The sequence below is a fragment of the Citrus clementina genome, unplaced genomic scaffold (assembly GCF_000493195.1).
Source record: "Citrus clementina cultivar Clemenules unplaced genomic scaffold, Citrus_clementina_v1.0 scaffold_7, whole genome shotgun sequence".
Classification (NCBI taxonomy): Eukaryota; Viridiplantae; Streptophyta; class Magnoliopsida; order Sapindales; family Rutaceae; genus Citrus; species Citrus x clementina.
Genome location: NW_006262075.1, coordinates 5,212,112 through 5,229,599, shown reverse-complemented (window position 1 = coordinate 5,229,599; position 17,488 = coordinate 5,212,112). Strand labels below are relative to the sequence as shown.

The window sequence follows — 17,488 nt, the reverse complement described above, 5'->3', positions numbered from 1 at the left end:
TGAGCTGTAAAAAAATTTTGATACATGGAAGACATCTAGAAAAAGATCCCTAGAAAAATGAGTTCCAATGTTATTCCAATCACGCAATTGAATTGAGATTTTTTTTTTTTAAGCCAAAACAAATCAGAAAAAAAAGTAACGCGTATTTGAAGGGGCAATGTTGTTTGCAATGTTTGAAGTGATGTGAAATGGCATGTTCAATACAACTGAGGAAATGTAATCTTTGTGCAGTAAATAAATATAAGAAAATTACTGTTCTGTGAAATGTCATAATGACAATGAGACATTTTTTTTCCTTTTCAATTTTTATTTTTAAACAAGGAGTGAGTGAGTTAATGCTCAAAAGAGCAACGAATAATACTATTTGCACAAAAATGGCACATGACAAATATATTTAAAACAATTGTAAATAAAGATAAGATTAATAAAGTGAATGAGTTTGCTATTTAGTGAAATATTTTTTATCCTTAATTATCATGTGTAATTTGTCTACATTTTTGTGTTCAAAAAACATTGTTCAAGAGCAAATGATTCCAGCACTCCTCACCTAATTTTTAGTTCACACTTTTATTAGCTTACCATGGGTCAGTTTATTAATGTTGTAACTTTTGAAATAATTACCATTAACTGTGCTGTAAAAATAATTAGTTGTGAAGAGAATCGGTTAAATATTGAGTATTTTTTTTTTAAAGGTTATGAGTTTCAAAAGCAGTTGTATGCATTTGATAAATCTTATTGTTGAACCGTTGTAAGAGTGCAAATGATTAAAATAAATATAATGTTAAATAAAATTTATTTACATATTCATGAATATGTATATATATATATAAAATATTTTTATTGTGTATATTAATCACTGATAACTAAAATAAAAATTTTATTTTATTTATTTTATCTCAATACAATTGATATTTAGCAATAATAATAATAATTTCTCTAACTTTAATAATTTTATGATATATGTGATGATATATATGAAATTGTATTAACTATGAAATTAATTCTCAAAATCAGATTTTAAAATGTTATTCTTTTCATACTTTTTAAAATCTCCCGTACGATAAAGGACCCGTTTGAGATTTTTTTTTAAGAGACTTAAACGTGATTTTAAAAAGATAAAATCTAATTTTTGTGTTTGGTTAATTTAAAAAAAAATCAATTTTGATAAAATCACCCTATCTTACCACAATGTTTGAAAAATGTGGAAGGAATAACTTTTTAAAATCTAATTTTGAGAATCACTTTTATATTTAATACAATTCTATATATATCATCATATATATTATAAAAATTCAAAATTATCTTTATTAATTAGGAAATGAAATCACTAACTTTAAAGAGATTGTTATTTTTACCATTTATATTGAGATGACAAAATAAAAAATAAAATTAATAATATAAAATATTTATTTTAACTATAAATATTTTATATACACAGTAAAATTTGTGTAACAATATATGCTAATTGAATTATTTTAATATTCTTACAACAATTTAACAATAATATTTACTAAGCACATTATACTACTTTTAAAACTTACAATACTTTTAAAAATAAATTTTATTAAACGTTCAGTTAATTCTCTTTACAGTTAATTATTTCTACAATACAACTAACAATAATTACTTTAAAAACTACAGTATTACCAAGCTAACATGAAGTAATTTTTTAAGAAAGGGATTATTTAAAAACTTTACTAAACACTAAAATTAATTTTTATCTTTTTTAAATTACTTTTAATTTCTCAAAATTAATCGCAAGACATCCCCTGAAGCTGGCTGAGTTGCTTGCGGCACAAGTAATGCATACCGGCTGAGCCCCGTGCCTTTTCTGGCCCCATTTCCCGAAATGAACAAAACACTCTGTTTAGCGGAAACCCCGCCATCAGAAACACTGTCAGCCCGTCACTCACCATCTGTCAACACAAAGCCACCACGTAGTCATTCACCTTCAATCCTACGGCTCTGATTGACCAAATGCATTCGACACACTGTCATTTTCCTCAAAACATCCAGCACTCTTTTATCTCTGCACCGAGTTTTTTCTTTCAATTTTCTTTTTTTTTATTATAGAAAATTCAGTGCTTTCTCTCTGCACTGATTTTTTTTTAAAAAAATTTCAATTGCAAACAAAGCCATGATTTTTGTTTCACTTTTTCTTTGACTACCGGTCTGGAAGGAAAAAAGGAAAAAAAGAAAAAAGGTAGTTGAGCAATTGAAAGTGAAGCAAGAAAGCACCAGAGCCGAACCCGGAATGGAGTCTCGACCCGAACTCGCTAGTCATTGCAAGAAGGAGGATAAGGGAAAGAATGTTTATAATGAAATTGAACCAAAGAAAACCCATTTGAGTGGGAACGACGATGGGTGCAAAAATAACGAAAAGGGGGCGCAAGAAAATGCTGAAAATAAGGAAAATAATGATAAAAATGAAACCTTTTGGACGGTGTGTCCGTACTGTTACTACATGTATGAGTATGAGAAGGCGTTTGAAGAGTTTTGCTTGAGATGCCAGAACTGTAGGAGGGCGTTTCATGGGGTGGCGGTGGTGGAGCCAAACAAGAATATGTTGGTTGACGGTAGAGATGAGTACTACTCTGGGTTAGGGTATTTTGTTTTGAAGTATTCGTTGAAGCGTAGTAAGAAGAAAAAAGAGAGTGGTGATGAAGGGAAGACTTATAATGTTGGTGAAGTTGTGGAGATTTCTGATGACAGTGATGAGGATGATGGTGGCGGTGTGAATGCGAAGAGTGGTAATGGGGCTAAAGAAGATGTTTTGAAGGGAAATGTGAAGGGTGTGATGCAGGAAAGTGGAAATACAGAGGTGATAAATGAAGAGAAGAGAGTGGTGGCAAGGAAGAACGTGAAATCAGTGCCGAGGAATTCCAAGAAGGTGATGGGGAGAGGTATGAAGATTAGGAAGATTGACGGAGGAAGTGTTAGGGCGAGTGGAACTGGAGAGACTGATTTGGAGTTCATTGAGAAAGATGGTGATGTTTATGTAGGTGTTAAGTCTATTTTTGATGGGTAAATTTGGAGAATATGCGTGGGCTCTTGCGATTTGCTGATGGGAATTACTCTTTTTTCTTCTGTTTGTTTATTTGGTTCTGACAGTTGATGGTTATAACAGTGGGGGGCCATGGTTTTGGGATTAGTATGTTGCTTGATAGACATAGTTGAAAAGAATAGTGAAATCAGGTTGTTATCTGACAGATGAAAGTAATGGAAAATTATTGTTTTTGAGCTTTTATTTGGCTTTCTACTATTTGAATTCTTAGGGGGTGGCAGGATTGATTGAATTTTTGGAATGATTTTGTGATAATCATGTTGCTTCACAATTGTGGAACAACGGTGAAGTATATAGACTGTTGAGAAGAAATCTCTCATATTTCAGTAGAACTATTCAATCCTTTCAATAGATATACAATTAATAAAAAAATAAATTTGTTTGTGGATTCTTCTCAGAGAAGATATCAACCCATATCAAGCATTTCAGACTACAGAATCTTAAAAGTTATGATGAAATCGGCACTTGTATTACTCATAAATTGCTATTTATTAGGTTGATGTCGCTTAATCCACCTCACCTCAATGGCAACTTATTTATTTGATTTACTGGCAATAACAGCATTTGGCACTCCTTTGTTCAGAAGGACTCCTATTCCCTTTATTGTTTTACATCATTGGAAAGGAACTGTTTTTGTAGAGGCAAATTGGTGTTGCCACCATGGTTTTACTGCAACAGGTATCATTTGCTATCATTTGCTCTGTCTCTCTCTTTCTTTGCTTGTTATTTTATTATTTTTTCTGCTATTTGTTTAAAAAGTGCTGTTACCTTTTCTGATTCTGCACATTCAGTTAGAACGAGGAGTAAAACCCGTTCAAAGTTACTATAATTCAATGACTTACTTGAAGCAACTTAGCTTAACACAAGGATCAATCTCCAGCAACATTATTTGCTATCCAAGTTTAATCTCGAAACCAATATCCAAAGTTGAAGCCAAAGAACTGGCCGCCAAGAAACATAGTGAGGCTGAGAGGAGACGAAGACTGCGAATAAATGACCAGTATGATAATCTCCGGAAAATCCTACCAAACTTGGTTAAAGTAAGTAATGGATGTACATTTATTTAAGAACAGAACTATGCGACTAATGTTTATGCTACTTTTGATGCATATTCTGATTGTAAAAGGTTAATAATGCATCAACAAAATTGCTCGTCATTGTAAAACAACAGGTAGACAAGGCATCAGTGCTGGCGAAGACAATTAAAACTGTGAGGGAGCTACAGAGGACAGTAAGAGAACAGAAAGCCCTTTGCCAGGTTCATGAGGAGTGTGTATTCCCCAGTGAGGCAAATGAACTAAGTTTGCGCAACTGTAACAGAGATAGGGGGATGTTGAAAGTGACACTGAGTTGCGAGGATCAGCCGGAACTAATGTCAGATCTATCAAGAGCACTGAGATCAGTGAAAGGGAGGCTGGTGAGGGCAGAGATGGTGCCAGTGGGTGGAAGGATCAAGTGTGTACTGTGGGTTCAAGGTTTCAAAGGAAATGAAGGAATGGTGATGCTTAAGAGAGCCTTGAATTTAGTCATAGATAGGCCTGTTTCGCCAGGAAACAGTAGCAAACTTCGTTTTTATCACTGACTATTTGAGCTTATGGAAACTGATATGATATAATGGTAATACAGGTAATAATAGGATGAAGGATATGCTTTTGGGGGCAGGGGGTTTTGTAGGGGTTGCTGTCTCCGTCATCCAGTGATGTAATAAGGTAAATAAATAACAAAGAATGTAAAGCAAGGAATTTGTAGATTTTGGTGACCAATAATCTCAACAACTATACCAGTAGCTTAGAATACAGATTATTGGCTGGCGCCGGAATTGTAAGGTTGGCTAAATCCTCGTTATAAGTTGTAATAGTAGTTCAGTTCAAATCTAATGTAAGCATAAAAGCGTTAAGGTTATTGTGAAATGAAAACATTACAAGTGTAACAGTTGATGTTGTAAGTTGACATTCCTTGAATTTGTATAATTTGTGATGACGCATGCTGGTTCAGTTCAAATCTAATGTCTAGTCTACCCTAAACTTTTCAATGTTAAGTTGCCTGTAATATTTCTCTCCATAGAGGATGCGTTACATAACAAGCAACAAAGCTTAGCTAGGTGAGAAGGTCAACTAACCAACGCACTTCTCAGGACTTTCCCCACCTACATCTTATCAGACTCTCTGAATCCTGCAGCATTTCTTCTCTATAAATCGCCATAAGAAGCTGCTTTCCCCAACTCAAGCGACAAACAGAACTTCTCTATATAGATAAAAGATCTTGCTGCCCCAGCTGCCTTTTCAAATATTCCTTAAAAAATATGGCTGCTTTTAAGCATTGCTTCCTGCTCTCTATAATTATAGCATCGTCATTGGCAAGCTTTGAAATGAGCATGGCGGCTCGCCATCTTTTGCAAGCACCAGCGGCGCCACTGCCGACACTACCACCGATGCCAAAGGTGGCGTTGCCTCCAATGCCCTCAATCCCAACTTTGCCACTACCACCTCTGCCAACTCTACCAAATCAACCAACACTTCCAAAGCTGCCAACTCTGCCACCTATGCCAGCAGTACCGAAGGTGACATTGCCTCCATTGCCCTCAAACCCAGTTCCAACAATTCCCACTACAATCCCTTCAATTCCAAACATTCCCTCCACAATCCCAACTATTCCTTTCCCCTCTCCACCTCCATCCAATTAAACCACTAATCCTTCAGATGCCACAGTTGCATTTGTTCCACGCAGCCTTGTCATCGGATTCTTCATATATCCACATATGTTTGCTTGATGGGTTGAGCTAGTCTTCTGTCTGCATACATTAATTTGATTCCGAGATTCGAGGTTCCTGAGTCATTGTTTGTCTGCTAGCTAGTAGTACCTATTATTTCATTGGAGTTCTCGTATTATATTATTGTTTTATATTTGTCTGTTGTGTTATATTGTAATAATGAATGTGATCATTACTTTGGCTACTTCGCTATGAGTTGCCTTCTCTTTTGATTTTTCAATACGGCATTGAACAGATCTATACTGCCTTGAAATGAGCTACCGATAACAGGATAACGACTAACAAATGTTTTTGCTCACATAAGCATGTGCTTAAGACTATTGGATACATGAGCTTTTATTTTACCTTATAATCCAACGAGACAAATCAGCAGGGTTCATGCACGGAGAAAAATAAATCAATAAATAAATAAATTTCCAGGAGAGTCATCTTGAAAATGAATAACACAGACAGAATGTTACGAATGAAAATGGCAAGATCAATTCATCTGCATTTACTCTAGATTTCACACGAGTTATCTACGCACAATTTGGTTCATAAAATCACTCATTTCACTGTTATAACCATAAAAATTCCATGTACTTGTTTACTTCGGAAGTTTCTGTGGTATAACAGTCCAATGGTTGTTTTTTTTAGCAATTTTTTAACGAAACCTGAGCTGTACAGAAATTGCACACTATGTTCTTATATCTTATCATCTGTAGTTTCGTTAAAAAATCAAAGAATCATATGTTATTATGGCTATGACATGGTACAACTTTTGCTACTTCTTCGATTCATGAAAAAAAAAATCTATCTTATTAGAAAAAGATTGAGTAGATAAGATAGATTTTAATAGTCCAACAAGTTTTATAGATGTTAATATTCAACAAGTTTTTTTTATTAAAAATTGATTTAATAACAATGGTCATTGTCGATGCAACAAGTATTTAGAAGAGATGTAAAATATATATGTTAAATTTACAATCTGTCAAGTTTGATTTATAACCCAATTTGTTATTTTACCAAAAAAAAAAAAGAAGTAAAAATTAGAAATAAATGTTGTTTGATATTTAGAGCTGGATTTGGTGGTGATGAAGATGCGTGCGGCGGTGATCCTTGAAAAGGAGAGAGAAAGAACGTGCAAAACTGCAAATGTGAAAGAAAAGAAAGGTTGAAAAATAAATATTAATTTTGAGTTTTTAATGAGGATAATTCTAAAAATAAATGAGATTAATTGAAAATTGAGGGCTGCTGACATGTATTAATGGATCAAATATCAACAATTGGCAAACATATTTGTTAGCCCAAAAATCGGGCCTAAGCCCACCAGAACATATCGGCCCGGTGCAATTTTGCCATCCCCCAGTTAGTTTATTTGTTCATTTTGCCGTGCTGTAACAATGTGATTGGTTATAGCACGAGAAGCATGCCAGGTGTTGGATTCCTAACCTCTACTCGGTAACCAGCAGTTAAAAGTATCAACAATAAATAAATAAATAAATAATATGCATGCTCTCTATTTAATCCAAGAATCTAACATTTATAAACATGCTATCATAAATCCTCGATGTGTCATATCCCATTCGCTGAATTTTCGTTTAAATGCTAAGATACAAGTAATTTCAATCCTCAGTTATTACAAACGAAATAGTCAAGTGGTCTCGTTTGTGATTATCCTTTCACTACTTCAATGATTTATTACATTAATCATTGTGGTGACATCTTGACTTATGGAAGTAAAATAAAAGTATTATTATCTTATTTTTTTCATAGTTAATATAATAAATGTTGTACTCCAATAATTCGCGTAACGGTTTGTTATTTTGTTAAAATAGTGAAATGATAATAACTCTAAATTATTCTTAATTGAGTGAGAAAAGGTGTAGAGTTGATTTTGCAGTTGATTACTTTTATAAAAATCGTATGACATATTTTCTACATTTTGAAAATAACAACGACAATTCATGGCACATGTTTTGAGCCTAAACCAAGTTTGGGAGCTCTGAGGTTGAATTACAAGTTGGTTTTTCACATACAAGTAGGTATTAGTAAAACTAAAGCCTAGGTAAAAAATGAAAGCCGATTCCGAGGCCCGAAATAATTTTTATAAATTTTTAAAAAATAAACGAACTTGCTGAAATTTTGGCGGAGGCCTTCTTATGCCCCAAATAGGATTTTAATGGAAAAACCCTAAGAAAATAAAAGCCGAAGCTCTAGGGCCTAATTTAGGCCTAGAATCGAAAGCTTATAGCACAAGGTCTAAATTGGGCTTGGGAGCTTTACAGTTAAATTTCGAGCTGGTTATTTGCATGCAAATAGGTACTTACGGAACTAAATGATAGGAGAAAATCATAAGTCAACTCTAATGCCCGAAATAATTTTTACTAATTGCCAAATTTTCTCGAAAATAAAAAATTTTCAAAAAATTAAGAGAACTTTTCGAATTGATATAAACTCTGAGAGATGTATTCTTATGACTCAAATAGGATTTTGACGGAAAACGCCCTCGGAAAATAAAGCTGAAGCTCTTAATCCAAGTTTAGGCCCAGAAACGAAGGTTTATAGGAGATGGTTGGCCCTGAACGAGGCTCGGGAGCTTTGTGGTTGAATTTTGAGCTGGTTATGTGCATAGGTGCTGGTATTGGTGAAATTGAAGTATAGGAAAAAACAGAAATCAATTTTGATATCTGAAATAATTTTCTCGTATTTTCAAATATTAAAAAAAATTAAAAAGTTAGGAGAACTTACCAGATTCATGTGAAATTATGGATAGGCTTTCTTATGACTCAAATAAGGTTTCTGTGGAAAATACCTTAGGAAAATAAAGTCCAAGCTCCTAGGCTCATTTTAGGCTTAGAACCAAAGCCTATAAGTATAACACATATGTATTAGTGAAACTAAAGCATAAGAAAAAAAAAAAAAAGAAGTCAATTTCAAGGCCTGAAATAATTTTACGTATTTTGAATAGTTTTCAAAAATAAAAAAATCCCGTAAAATTAATAGATCTTGCCGGATTCATGTGAAACTCTAGGAAGCTCTTATTATGCCAAAATAAAAAAAAATAGTAAAATAAATCAGAAGCTCTTGGGCCTAATTTAGGCCCAGAATGGAGGCGATAGAATACAGTTTTGGGCCTGAATCAGGTCTAGGAGCTTTGTGATTGAATTTCGAATTGATACTTTGCATGCACATAGGTGTTGGTGAAATTAAAGCATAAGAAAAATAAAAAGTCGATTTTGAAGCCCGAAATAATTTTTATGAATTTCTAAAAACTTATCCAAAAATAAAAAGAATCTCGGAAAATTAGGAGAACTTACCTTGAAACATTGTGGTAGACCTTTTTATGCCACATATGAAGTTTTAATTGGAAAAAAAAAAACTTAGGAAAATAAAGCAGAAGCTTCCAATCCCTGGTTAGGCCCATAACCAAATGTTATAGCGCACAATTTTGGCCCTAAACTGGACAAGATCTTTGCGGTTGAATTTTGAGTTGGTTTTTTCACATACACGTATGTATTGGTGAAACTAAAGTATAGGGAAAAATCAAAAATAAAAGTCGATTCTAAGGTCCAAAATATATATATATTTTTTTACAAATTTTCAAAATTCTTTTCAAAAAAAAAAAAAAGCTCCCAGTTTTTATAATATTTTCTATATATCATTTTTGTGGTAGATTTATAACTACATCTAGGGCTGGGTATTATCCGATTAGGTTCACACTTTTTGAACCATTTGTTTCTTACTACTTGAACAAAGCCGAACCGAATTAAATGTCCACCCCTTGATATAGCATACATTAAATTTTAATAAATTTTTAATTAATTTACTATTATCAATAAAATATTTTTAGTTATCTAATAATTAATAAATAAAAATTAGTATATTAATTTTTTCTTCTAATTTAATTCCATTACTTGAGTTTAATCTTGTATCACATAAAATACATAATGAACTATATAATTAAATTGAATTCTATGACGTCCAATTCAACCTAATCTAATTTAATCCTCTTTAGTTCGACATACTATTTTGTACTAGGAGATATTAAGCCTCCCAAACTACTGTATTTTGGTTATTGATGATATGTTTAAGAAAAAAAAAAAACATAGCTGATGATGCTTTTGATGATTGTAGGACATGTATTTAGTCAAATAACATGAGACTTGAATAGAATTTAAAAAATGCTCCCTTTTCAGAAGGGGAAAAAAAATGTCGTATATAATATTCATTGATCATTTTATTGATGCTAAAAGAAAAAGCTACATTTTCTTTTTCCTTTTTCTCGTTATTTTATGTGTTTACTTGTTGAGCGATGTGATGAAGACGTAAGTTTGAGGAAATAATCCGGAAAGGACCTCATGGGTCATGACCAAAATAGCCGAATGAAATGATCATATATTTATCATAGCAATAATACAATAAAAAAAAATTACACTACATATAACAACTCACTCCGAAGAGTGAAGTATGAGAATTAAAAAAATACATTACGGCAACATAAAACTCAGAATCTCGGAGACAAACTAATGTATAAAAGACAATCCATCAATCGAACAAACTCATGTATGTAGAAATAACAGAAGCATAATCAATAGCAAGCAAGACTAGGAGAAACACATGGAACTACAGTCCGCAGAATAAAAAAGTGGGTTTAATTAGTTAGATGGGGGTGGAGAGAGGAAAGGAATAGTTGTGATTGTGGAGGGAATGTTTGGAATTGAAGGGATTGTAGTGGGAATTGGATTTGAGGGCAATGGAGGAAGTGTCACCTTTGGTGCTGCTGGCATGGGAGGCAGAGTTGGCAGCTTTGGAAGAGCTGGCTGATTTGGCAGAGTTGGCAATGGTGGAAGTGTGGCCTGCGGCAAAGTTGGGATCGATGGCATTGGAGGCAATGCCACCTTAGGCATTGGTGGAAGTGTTGGCAGCGGCCCCGCTGGTGCTTGCAAAAGGTTGCGAGCTGCCATGCTCATTTGAAAACTTGACAATGAATTGGCAAATTGTAAAAGAAGACTATATTTGTGGAATCATTCTTTAAATACATGAAATGTTTGTCATCATCAAAAAGGGGGAGATTGTTAACATATATGTTTCCATAATGTTGATTTTGATGATAACAAACAAGATTAAAAATGATTAATTTTTTAAGCTCAAATTATTTTTTATATATTTTAAATAAATCATTATTTTCACATTGTAAATGTTTTATATTTAATGGAAAAATGATTTTATGAAAAATGATTGTTTAAATACATGCAACGTTTGTCATCATCAAAAAGGGGAGATTGTTAGCCTAAAGGGCTATACATAATGTAGTTTTGATGATAACAAACATATGTATTGAGTGATTTAATAAATATTGTATTTCACATTTTCACTAGTTTTTGAAGGATAATATTTATGCAAGTGAAATCAAGATTGAAGACACTCAACGGACAACGGCGACATCAAGAATATTGTTTAAAGCTCAACGAACAAATTAGTGAGATAAATTCTTGTAAAGCCGGTATGATTTAATTAATGTTTGATTTAGCATTTGAGAAGCTCAAGAAATTAATTTAATTAAATACTTTTCATAAACTAAAAGTTTTTGTTTTTATAAAGAAAAGTATTTTGTAAATTTAAGTAATTTGGACTTAATTGTTAAGATTTGAAATCTTTGATTTTAATAAGAATTAAATTTCGGAGTTGGACGTTTTTACAAACATTTAAAATGTTTTGGGCCATACCATAATTTATGAATATTTTGGACTAAAGTGAAAGGTTTTGAGAACTTTGAAAAATATAGGTATTATGTTGAAAAGGACCTTTGAGCGAAACAATAAAAACTTTGGGGCCATATCATAATTTCAGAAAGTTTGGGAAAGATAACTAATTAACTATTCTTGGGAAGTTCTGAAATTGGACCTATTTGAAAAGTTTCATAACGTTTTGGGCCGTACTACAGTTTTATAAAGTTTTGGGGTCAAACTATAATTTTAGAAAATAGTTCACTGTAGCAGTTACTGTAGCAAGCGGAATTCCGGATTCTGACAAACGGAAGTCCGAATGTTAGGCAGCATCTATCCGAATTGAAAGCGGAAATCCGGATCCTGACAAACGGAAATCCGGTTGTTGGGCAGTAAGCTACTGAGCGTAAGCGGAAATCCGGATGTGACAAAGCGGAAATCCGGATGTTCAAAAATTCAAATTTGTGGCTGTAACGGTAACATTAAGCGGAATTCCGGATGTCCATAACCGGTAATCCGGTTACGACCAAAATGTGCATAACGGCTAGTTTTTGAGTTCAAACTATATAAACTCAAAACCAATTCATTTTTTGAAAATCCAAGCAAGCAAGAACAAGTGCACACAACATATATTGAGCTTCAACTTCGTGAATCATCATTCATTAAATCATCTTTGTTCTTCAATTTGTATATCCACTCTTAAAGAGAGATTGATTGTTGTATTTTTCATTTCACATCAAATTGTGAGAGTACAAGTGTGAGAAACACTTGGGGTGAAGAGATTGGAGATATAATCTCTTGTTGTAAAGGTTCATTGACACCTTGAAGTCAATTGTAATCGTTTGAAGCCTTGGAAAGGCTTGGATAGTGAAATCCTCAAGCCCGGTGTGCTTGGAGGCGTGGACGTAGGCGGGGATTGCCGAACCACGTAAAAATCCTTGAGTTTGCTTTCTCTTCCCTTGCTATTTAATTATTGTACTTTGATTGAACTTATTGCTTTCAATTTTTATTAAGACATTAGATTGCTTGTTGTGTGGATTTGCTAGGATAATTTTTAAAATTCCAATTCACCCCCCCTCTTGGGTTGCACACTTATATTTCATTTGGTATCAGAGCGAGGTGCTCTTGTGTAGACTTAACCGTCTAGAGTTAAAGATCAATAGCAACCCAAATTAGTTCAACTTTCATGGAAGGCCAATCCACCACTAGACCTCCATTCTTTGATGGTAATGACTATCCTTATTGGAAAACTAGGATGAGAGTGTTTTTACAAGCCTTAGATTATGAAATTTGGGAAGTTGTTTGTGATGATTTACTCATTCCTAGAAATAATGTTTTAAGTGAATTGGATAAGAAAAAGATGTCTTTAAATTCCAAGGCTATGAATGTTTTATTTTGTGCCTTAGATAAAAAGGAATTTCATAGAGTTTCAAATTGTTCTAATGCTTATGAAATTTGGAGAAAACTCGAAATTGTGTATGAGGAGACTACAAAGGAGGAAGAATTTCATGAAGTGTCGAATTTGGCACTTATGCAATTGGAGATGACTCGGATGATGGACTTGATGAGGTAAACGATCTTCCTACTTATAATGAATTATATGATGCATTTAAAGAATTGTATGATGAGTGGATGAAAGTTGGTAAAAAGAATGCATGTTTTAAAAAGAAAATGGTAGAGCTCACAAATGAAAATGAATCTCTATGTGCAAAGATTACATGCCTAGAATTAGAGAATAAAACATTGCATGATAGAGTTGCATTATCAAATGAGAAACCTAGTACTTCACATGTGCATTTAGAATCATATGTAGATGACTTGAATAATGAAAAGGATGCTTTACAAAAATGCAATGATTCATTAAATGAAAAGATTAAAGGACTAGAGTTAGATAATAAAATGTTGCATGATAGAATTGCATCATTCACATGTCAACAAAGTATTTCGTATGAGCATGAAAAATCACATGTTGATAAATTGATGAAAGAAAATGATGTGCTTAAGAAAAAGAGTAATGAGCTCAACGAAATTGTGTTAAAATTCACAAATGGTCAAAAGAACTCAGAAAAATTACTAAGCACTCAAAAATGTGTGTTTGATAAAGGAGGACTTGGGTATAAGCCTCACTTAAAACAAAAATATTATAAGAATTATTTTGTTAAGGCTACCTCCACAAGTGATCATAAAATTGTTTGTGATTATTGCAATCAAAATGGTCATATGAGTTATAGATGTTCAATTAAGAGAAATGTATATTATGGAGTCAAGTGTATTTGGGTTCCAAAAGGAACCATTGCTAACACTCAAGGACCCAAGAGCATTTGGGTACCAAAGGGCACAACTTGAATATTGTTTTGTAGGTACCACAATCAAGGAATGGTGGAGAAGTTCCTTGATGAAAGCTTGTGAGGATAATCACTTGAGTATGAGCTAGGAGAAAAAGATGAGGCAAGATGATTTAATTATTTTGGTAACAATTCTTGCCATATTAATTTTGTTGAATGAATCATGATAAATGAATTTGCGAAAGTATGTTTGTATGTTTACATGATGGAATTATCATTGTGTGTAATATTGAGTGATTTATCATGATGGATTTGTTTGATGTTAATGTTTATGAAGTGTTTAAGCATGATAGTTAAGTGATGTGTTTAATTTATTCACTTTTCAATGTTTATATGTTTAATTATTGTGAAAATCTCTAGTCTGCACAAGTTGTAATGAATTGGTCATAACTCCTTCTAGAGAACTCCAAATCCAGTTCTGTAAAATTTATTGGAAAGCTAACTTAATTATCTTTCCAACGGTATATAGCTTGCACGTTACTTTCTGCCTCAAACTGGACTACCGGTTAGCAAAACCGGAAAGCCGGATTCGCAAGGAACGCTTGCTGGACCAAACCGGATTTCCGGTTCTGTCAATTCGGAATTCCGAATTCGAGCTGCACCTTGGCAGCATTCGGAACTTGGTATCTTCTGGATCCAACCGGCAAGCCGGTTCGTGTCATCCGGAAAACCGATTTTGCGTGAAGCTTTTGCTGGAACCAACCGGAATTCCGGTTCAGCTCATCCGACAATCCGTTTTCATTGTTTCAAGCTTCTGGTCACAACCGGAATTCCGGTTAGTGCAAACCGGAAATCTGGTTTCGGGGGTTATTTTTCACTGTTCTTCCTCCCTCTTCATTCAGCATTCTGGTTCTCTCTCTCTCACTAAAAGCCGATTACTCCACACTTGATTTCATTCCAAAATCCATCATTCTCATTCGTTTTCAATCCAAATTGATTCATATAAATTATTCTCATCCATTCTTGTGTCTAAAATCAACTCCAAAATCGTTTTAATTGATTCAAACTTACACCTTTTACTCAATATCTTAAAAAATTCGAATTTGTGCATTTTGAGTATTTCAAATTACCACTTCTATAGTGTGTTCTCCTTATGGATTTTACCATAGTTTTCTATTATATTATGCACCTACATTTTCATATGCATTGTTGCTTTCATTGTGGATTAATGATGATTATTGGTTGATATTTGGATGTTTTATATTTGGATAATGAGTTTAACATTGAGTGTTTTATCATGATGCATGGTTATATATATAAGATGATAGCTTGTCAACTCATCACGATGGATTTGTTTTGATTTTAATGATTATTTAATTCCTAAGCATGTCAAATAAGTGATATGCTTTAATTCTCAATCTTTGAATACTTACATATTTCATGATTGTGTGATGTATATACATGATAGATGAGTTATATATTATTTCTTGCATTAGAAGTGATCAAGGTGGATAATTCGAAAATCATGCATTTGAGATTTTTTTTTGTAATGGTTTTGCCATTGAGTATAAATTTTCATCACCTATAACTCCACTACAAAATGGAATTGTAGAGAGAAATGATAGGTCTATTAAAAAAAAAAATGGTTAAGACCACATTGATTAGATATCATCTCAATAATACTCACTATGAGCTTTGGAAATATAGAAAACCCAACATTAGTTATTGCAAAGCTTTTGGATGCAAATGTTTTATTTTGAGCACAAAAGATAATCTTGACAAATTTGATCCAAAATTTGATGTTGGTATTTTTCTTGGCTATTCAAACCCAAGCAAATCTTATTGAGTGTATAACAAAAGAACTTTGATTGTGGAAAAATTTATACTTGTTATATTTGATGAGTCTAATTCTTCCTCTATGGAGAAAGTTGTTTTTTTATGATAATGTAGATGAAGAGCTACAAGAAGATTATCAAATGATAGCCAAAAGAATGCACCACTTGAAAATCAAGAGGAGCAACATGAAGAAACAAATGCGAAGTAAAATGAAGGTATTTCTCAAATACTCCCCAAGGAGTGGAGGTATGTTTCTTCTCACCTTAAGAACTTAATTTTGAAAGATCCATCACAAGGTGTAACTACTATATCATCTCTTAAAAATATATATGAGCATTTGTAATAATGAATTTGATCACTTGTTCTTTAACTCATCATTATGGCTTTTCTTAATAGTTATGTTGATTTTGATGATCTATATATTGGCATATGTTGATTTTGATGATTTATATATTGCCATTATGTACTTATATTTTTACTTAAGTTTTGATGATAAAGAATGTGCATTGATGATTACATTATATTTGATGAAGCTTGATCTTATGCAATCTATGATTAGTGAATGAATGCATTTTTTTGTACTTTATCGATGTATTGTTGAATATGTCTTACTTATTTTAAATGATATCGAAAAAGGGAGAATGATTTAATTTGTGTTATGAAAATATATGCATGTATCTAGGGGGAGCATGTATGCAGGGGGAGTTTTTGTTAAATAATTTTCAAATCATTTTTTAACTTGCATTGATAATTATGGAGCTTGAATATTTGATAATATGCATGCCAATTTGGTAAAGAAATCAAAACCTCTTTGCGAAGAAGAATTTTCAAAAATTCGGCATAAACTTGGAATGATTTGATTTCTTGATGATTTTGGTAATTGATGATTATATGTGTGTTGCTTGATAAATTGAAGGAGTTGTTGGTTTGTTATTATTGTTTAAGCTTATATGGAAGTGTTTTTAATCATGTTGTGTATTTGAAGATTTGTTCATTTTTAAGGGGAGATAAATATGATATGTTTTTGAATAAAATCATTTTGGTTAAATTTTTAATTGGCCATATATTTAGGGGGAGTATATAATATGATTTTGGATAATATTCATTTTTGAATTTTTTTTATTGTCCAAAGGGGGAGACAAAATAATATATCATTTCAATATTGTCAAAAAGAAGAGAATAATATACACTTTGAGATATAATGACGATTTGATTACACGGGTGTTTTATATGATAAATTTCATGTTATGAGTTGTTGACTTGGTAATTGATGCAATAATGGTTCATGATATTTTAGTGTGATGATTTATGTATGGAGTTGGCTCTTATCATTATCTATAATAATTTAGATGTGATATTACTAATCTTGTATTTGAAGTGATGCTTGTTGTTAGGGGGAGATTCTTTCAAAATTTCTACTCAAACAACATGGGTAACAAATTTACTACTTTTATTCTTTTCCTTTACGTTTTCTTTTTTATGATGAAGGGGGAGAAGAATACATGTTTTCAAATTTATAAAAAAATTAGCTATTTTTTTTTCTTTGCCAATTAAGTTTTCTTTTTGATGATGAGGGGGAGAAAAAAAATCCATGTATTTAAATCATTAATTTAGCTAATTGGCAAATTGTAAAAGAAGACTATATTTGTGGAATCATTCTTTAAATACATGAAATGTTTGTCATCATCAAAAAGGGGGAGATTGTTAACATATATGTTTCCATAATGTTGATTTTGATGATAACAAACAAGATTAAAAATGATTAATTTTTTAAGCTCAAATTATTTTTTATATATTTTAAATAAATCATTATTTTCACATTCTT

The 17,488-nt window shown here is 32.5% G+C and overlaps 3 protein-coding genes across 3 annotated transcripts; all 3 read left to right on the top strand.

Moving 5' to 3' along the window:
* The first annotated feature begins 2,149 nt into the window (after nucleotides 1–2,149).
* Nucleotides 2,150–3,190, top strand: LOC112096829. The gene has a single exon (XM_024180847.1). The coding sequence runs from the start codon at nucleotides 2,255–2,257 to the stop codon at nucleotides 3,026–3,028; it is 774 nt and encodes a 257-aa protein (XP_024036615.1). The 5' UTR covers nucleotides 2,150–2,254; the 3' UTR covers nucleotides 3,029–3,190.
* Nucleotides 3,191–3,724: 534 nt separating this feature from the next.
* Nucleotides 3,725–4,646, top strand: LOC18037106 (transcription factor bHLH131). Its single transcript, XM_006426219.1, has 3 exons — nucleotides 3,725–3,742; nucleotides 3,856–4,104; nucleotides 4,191–4,646. Exons 1-3 carry the CDS (start codon nucleotides 3,725–3,727, stop codon nucleotides 4,644–4,646), a joined length of 723 nt encoding a protein of 240 aa, XP_006426282.1.
* Nucleotides 4,647–5,438: 792 nt separating this feature from the next.
* On the top strand, nucleotides 5,439–5,747 carry LOC18037293 (protein PELPK1). The gene has a single exon (XM_006426218.2). It carries the CDS (start codon nucleotides 5,439–5,441, stop codon nucleotides 5,745–5,747), a length of 309 nt encoding a protein of 102 aa, XP_006426281.2.
* Nucleotides 5,748–17,488: the final 11,741 nt, after the last annotated feature.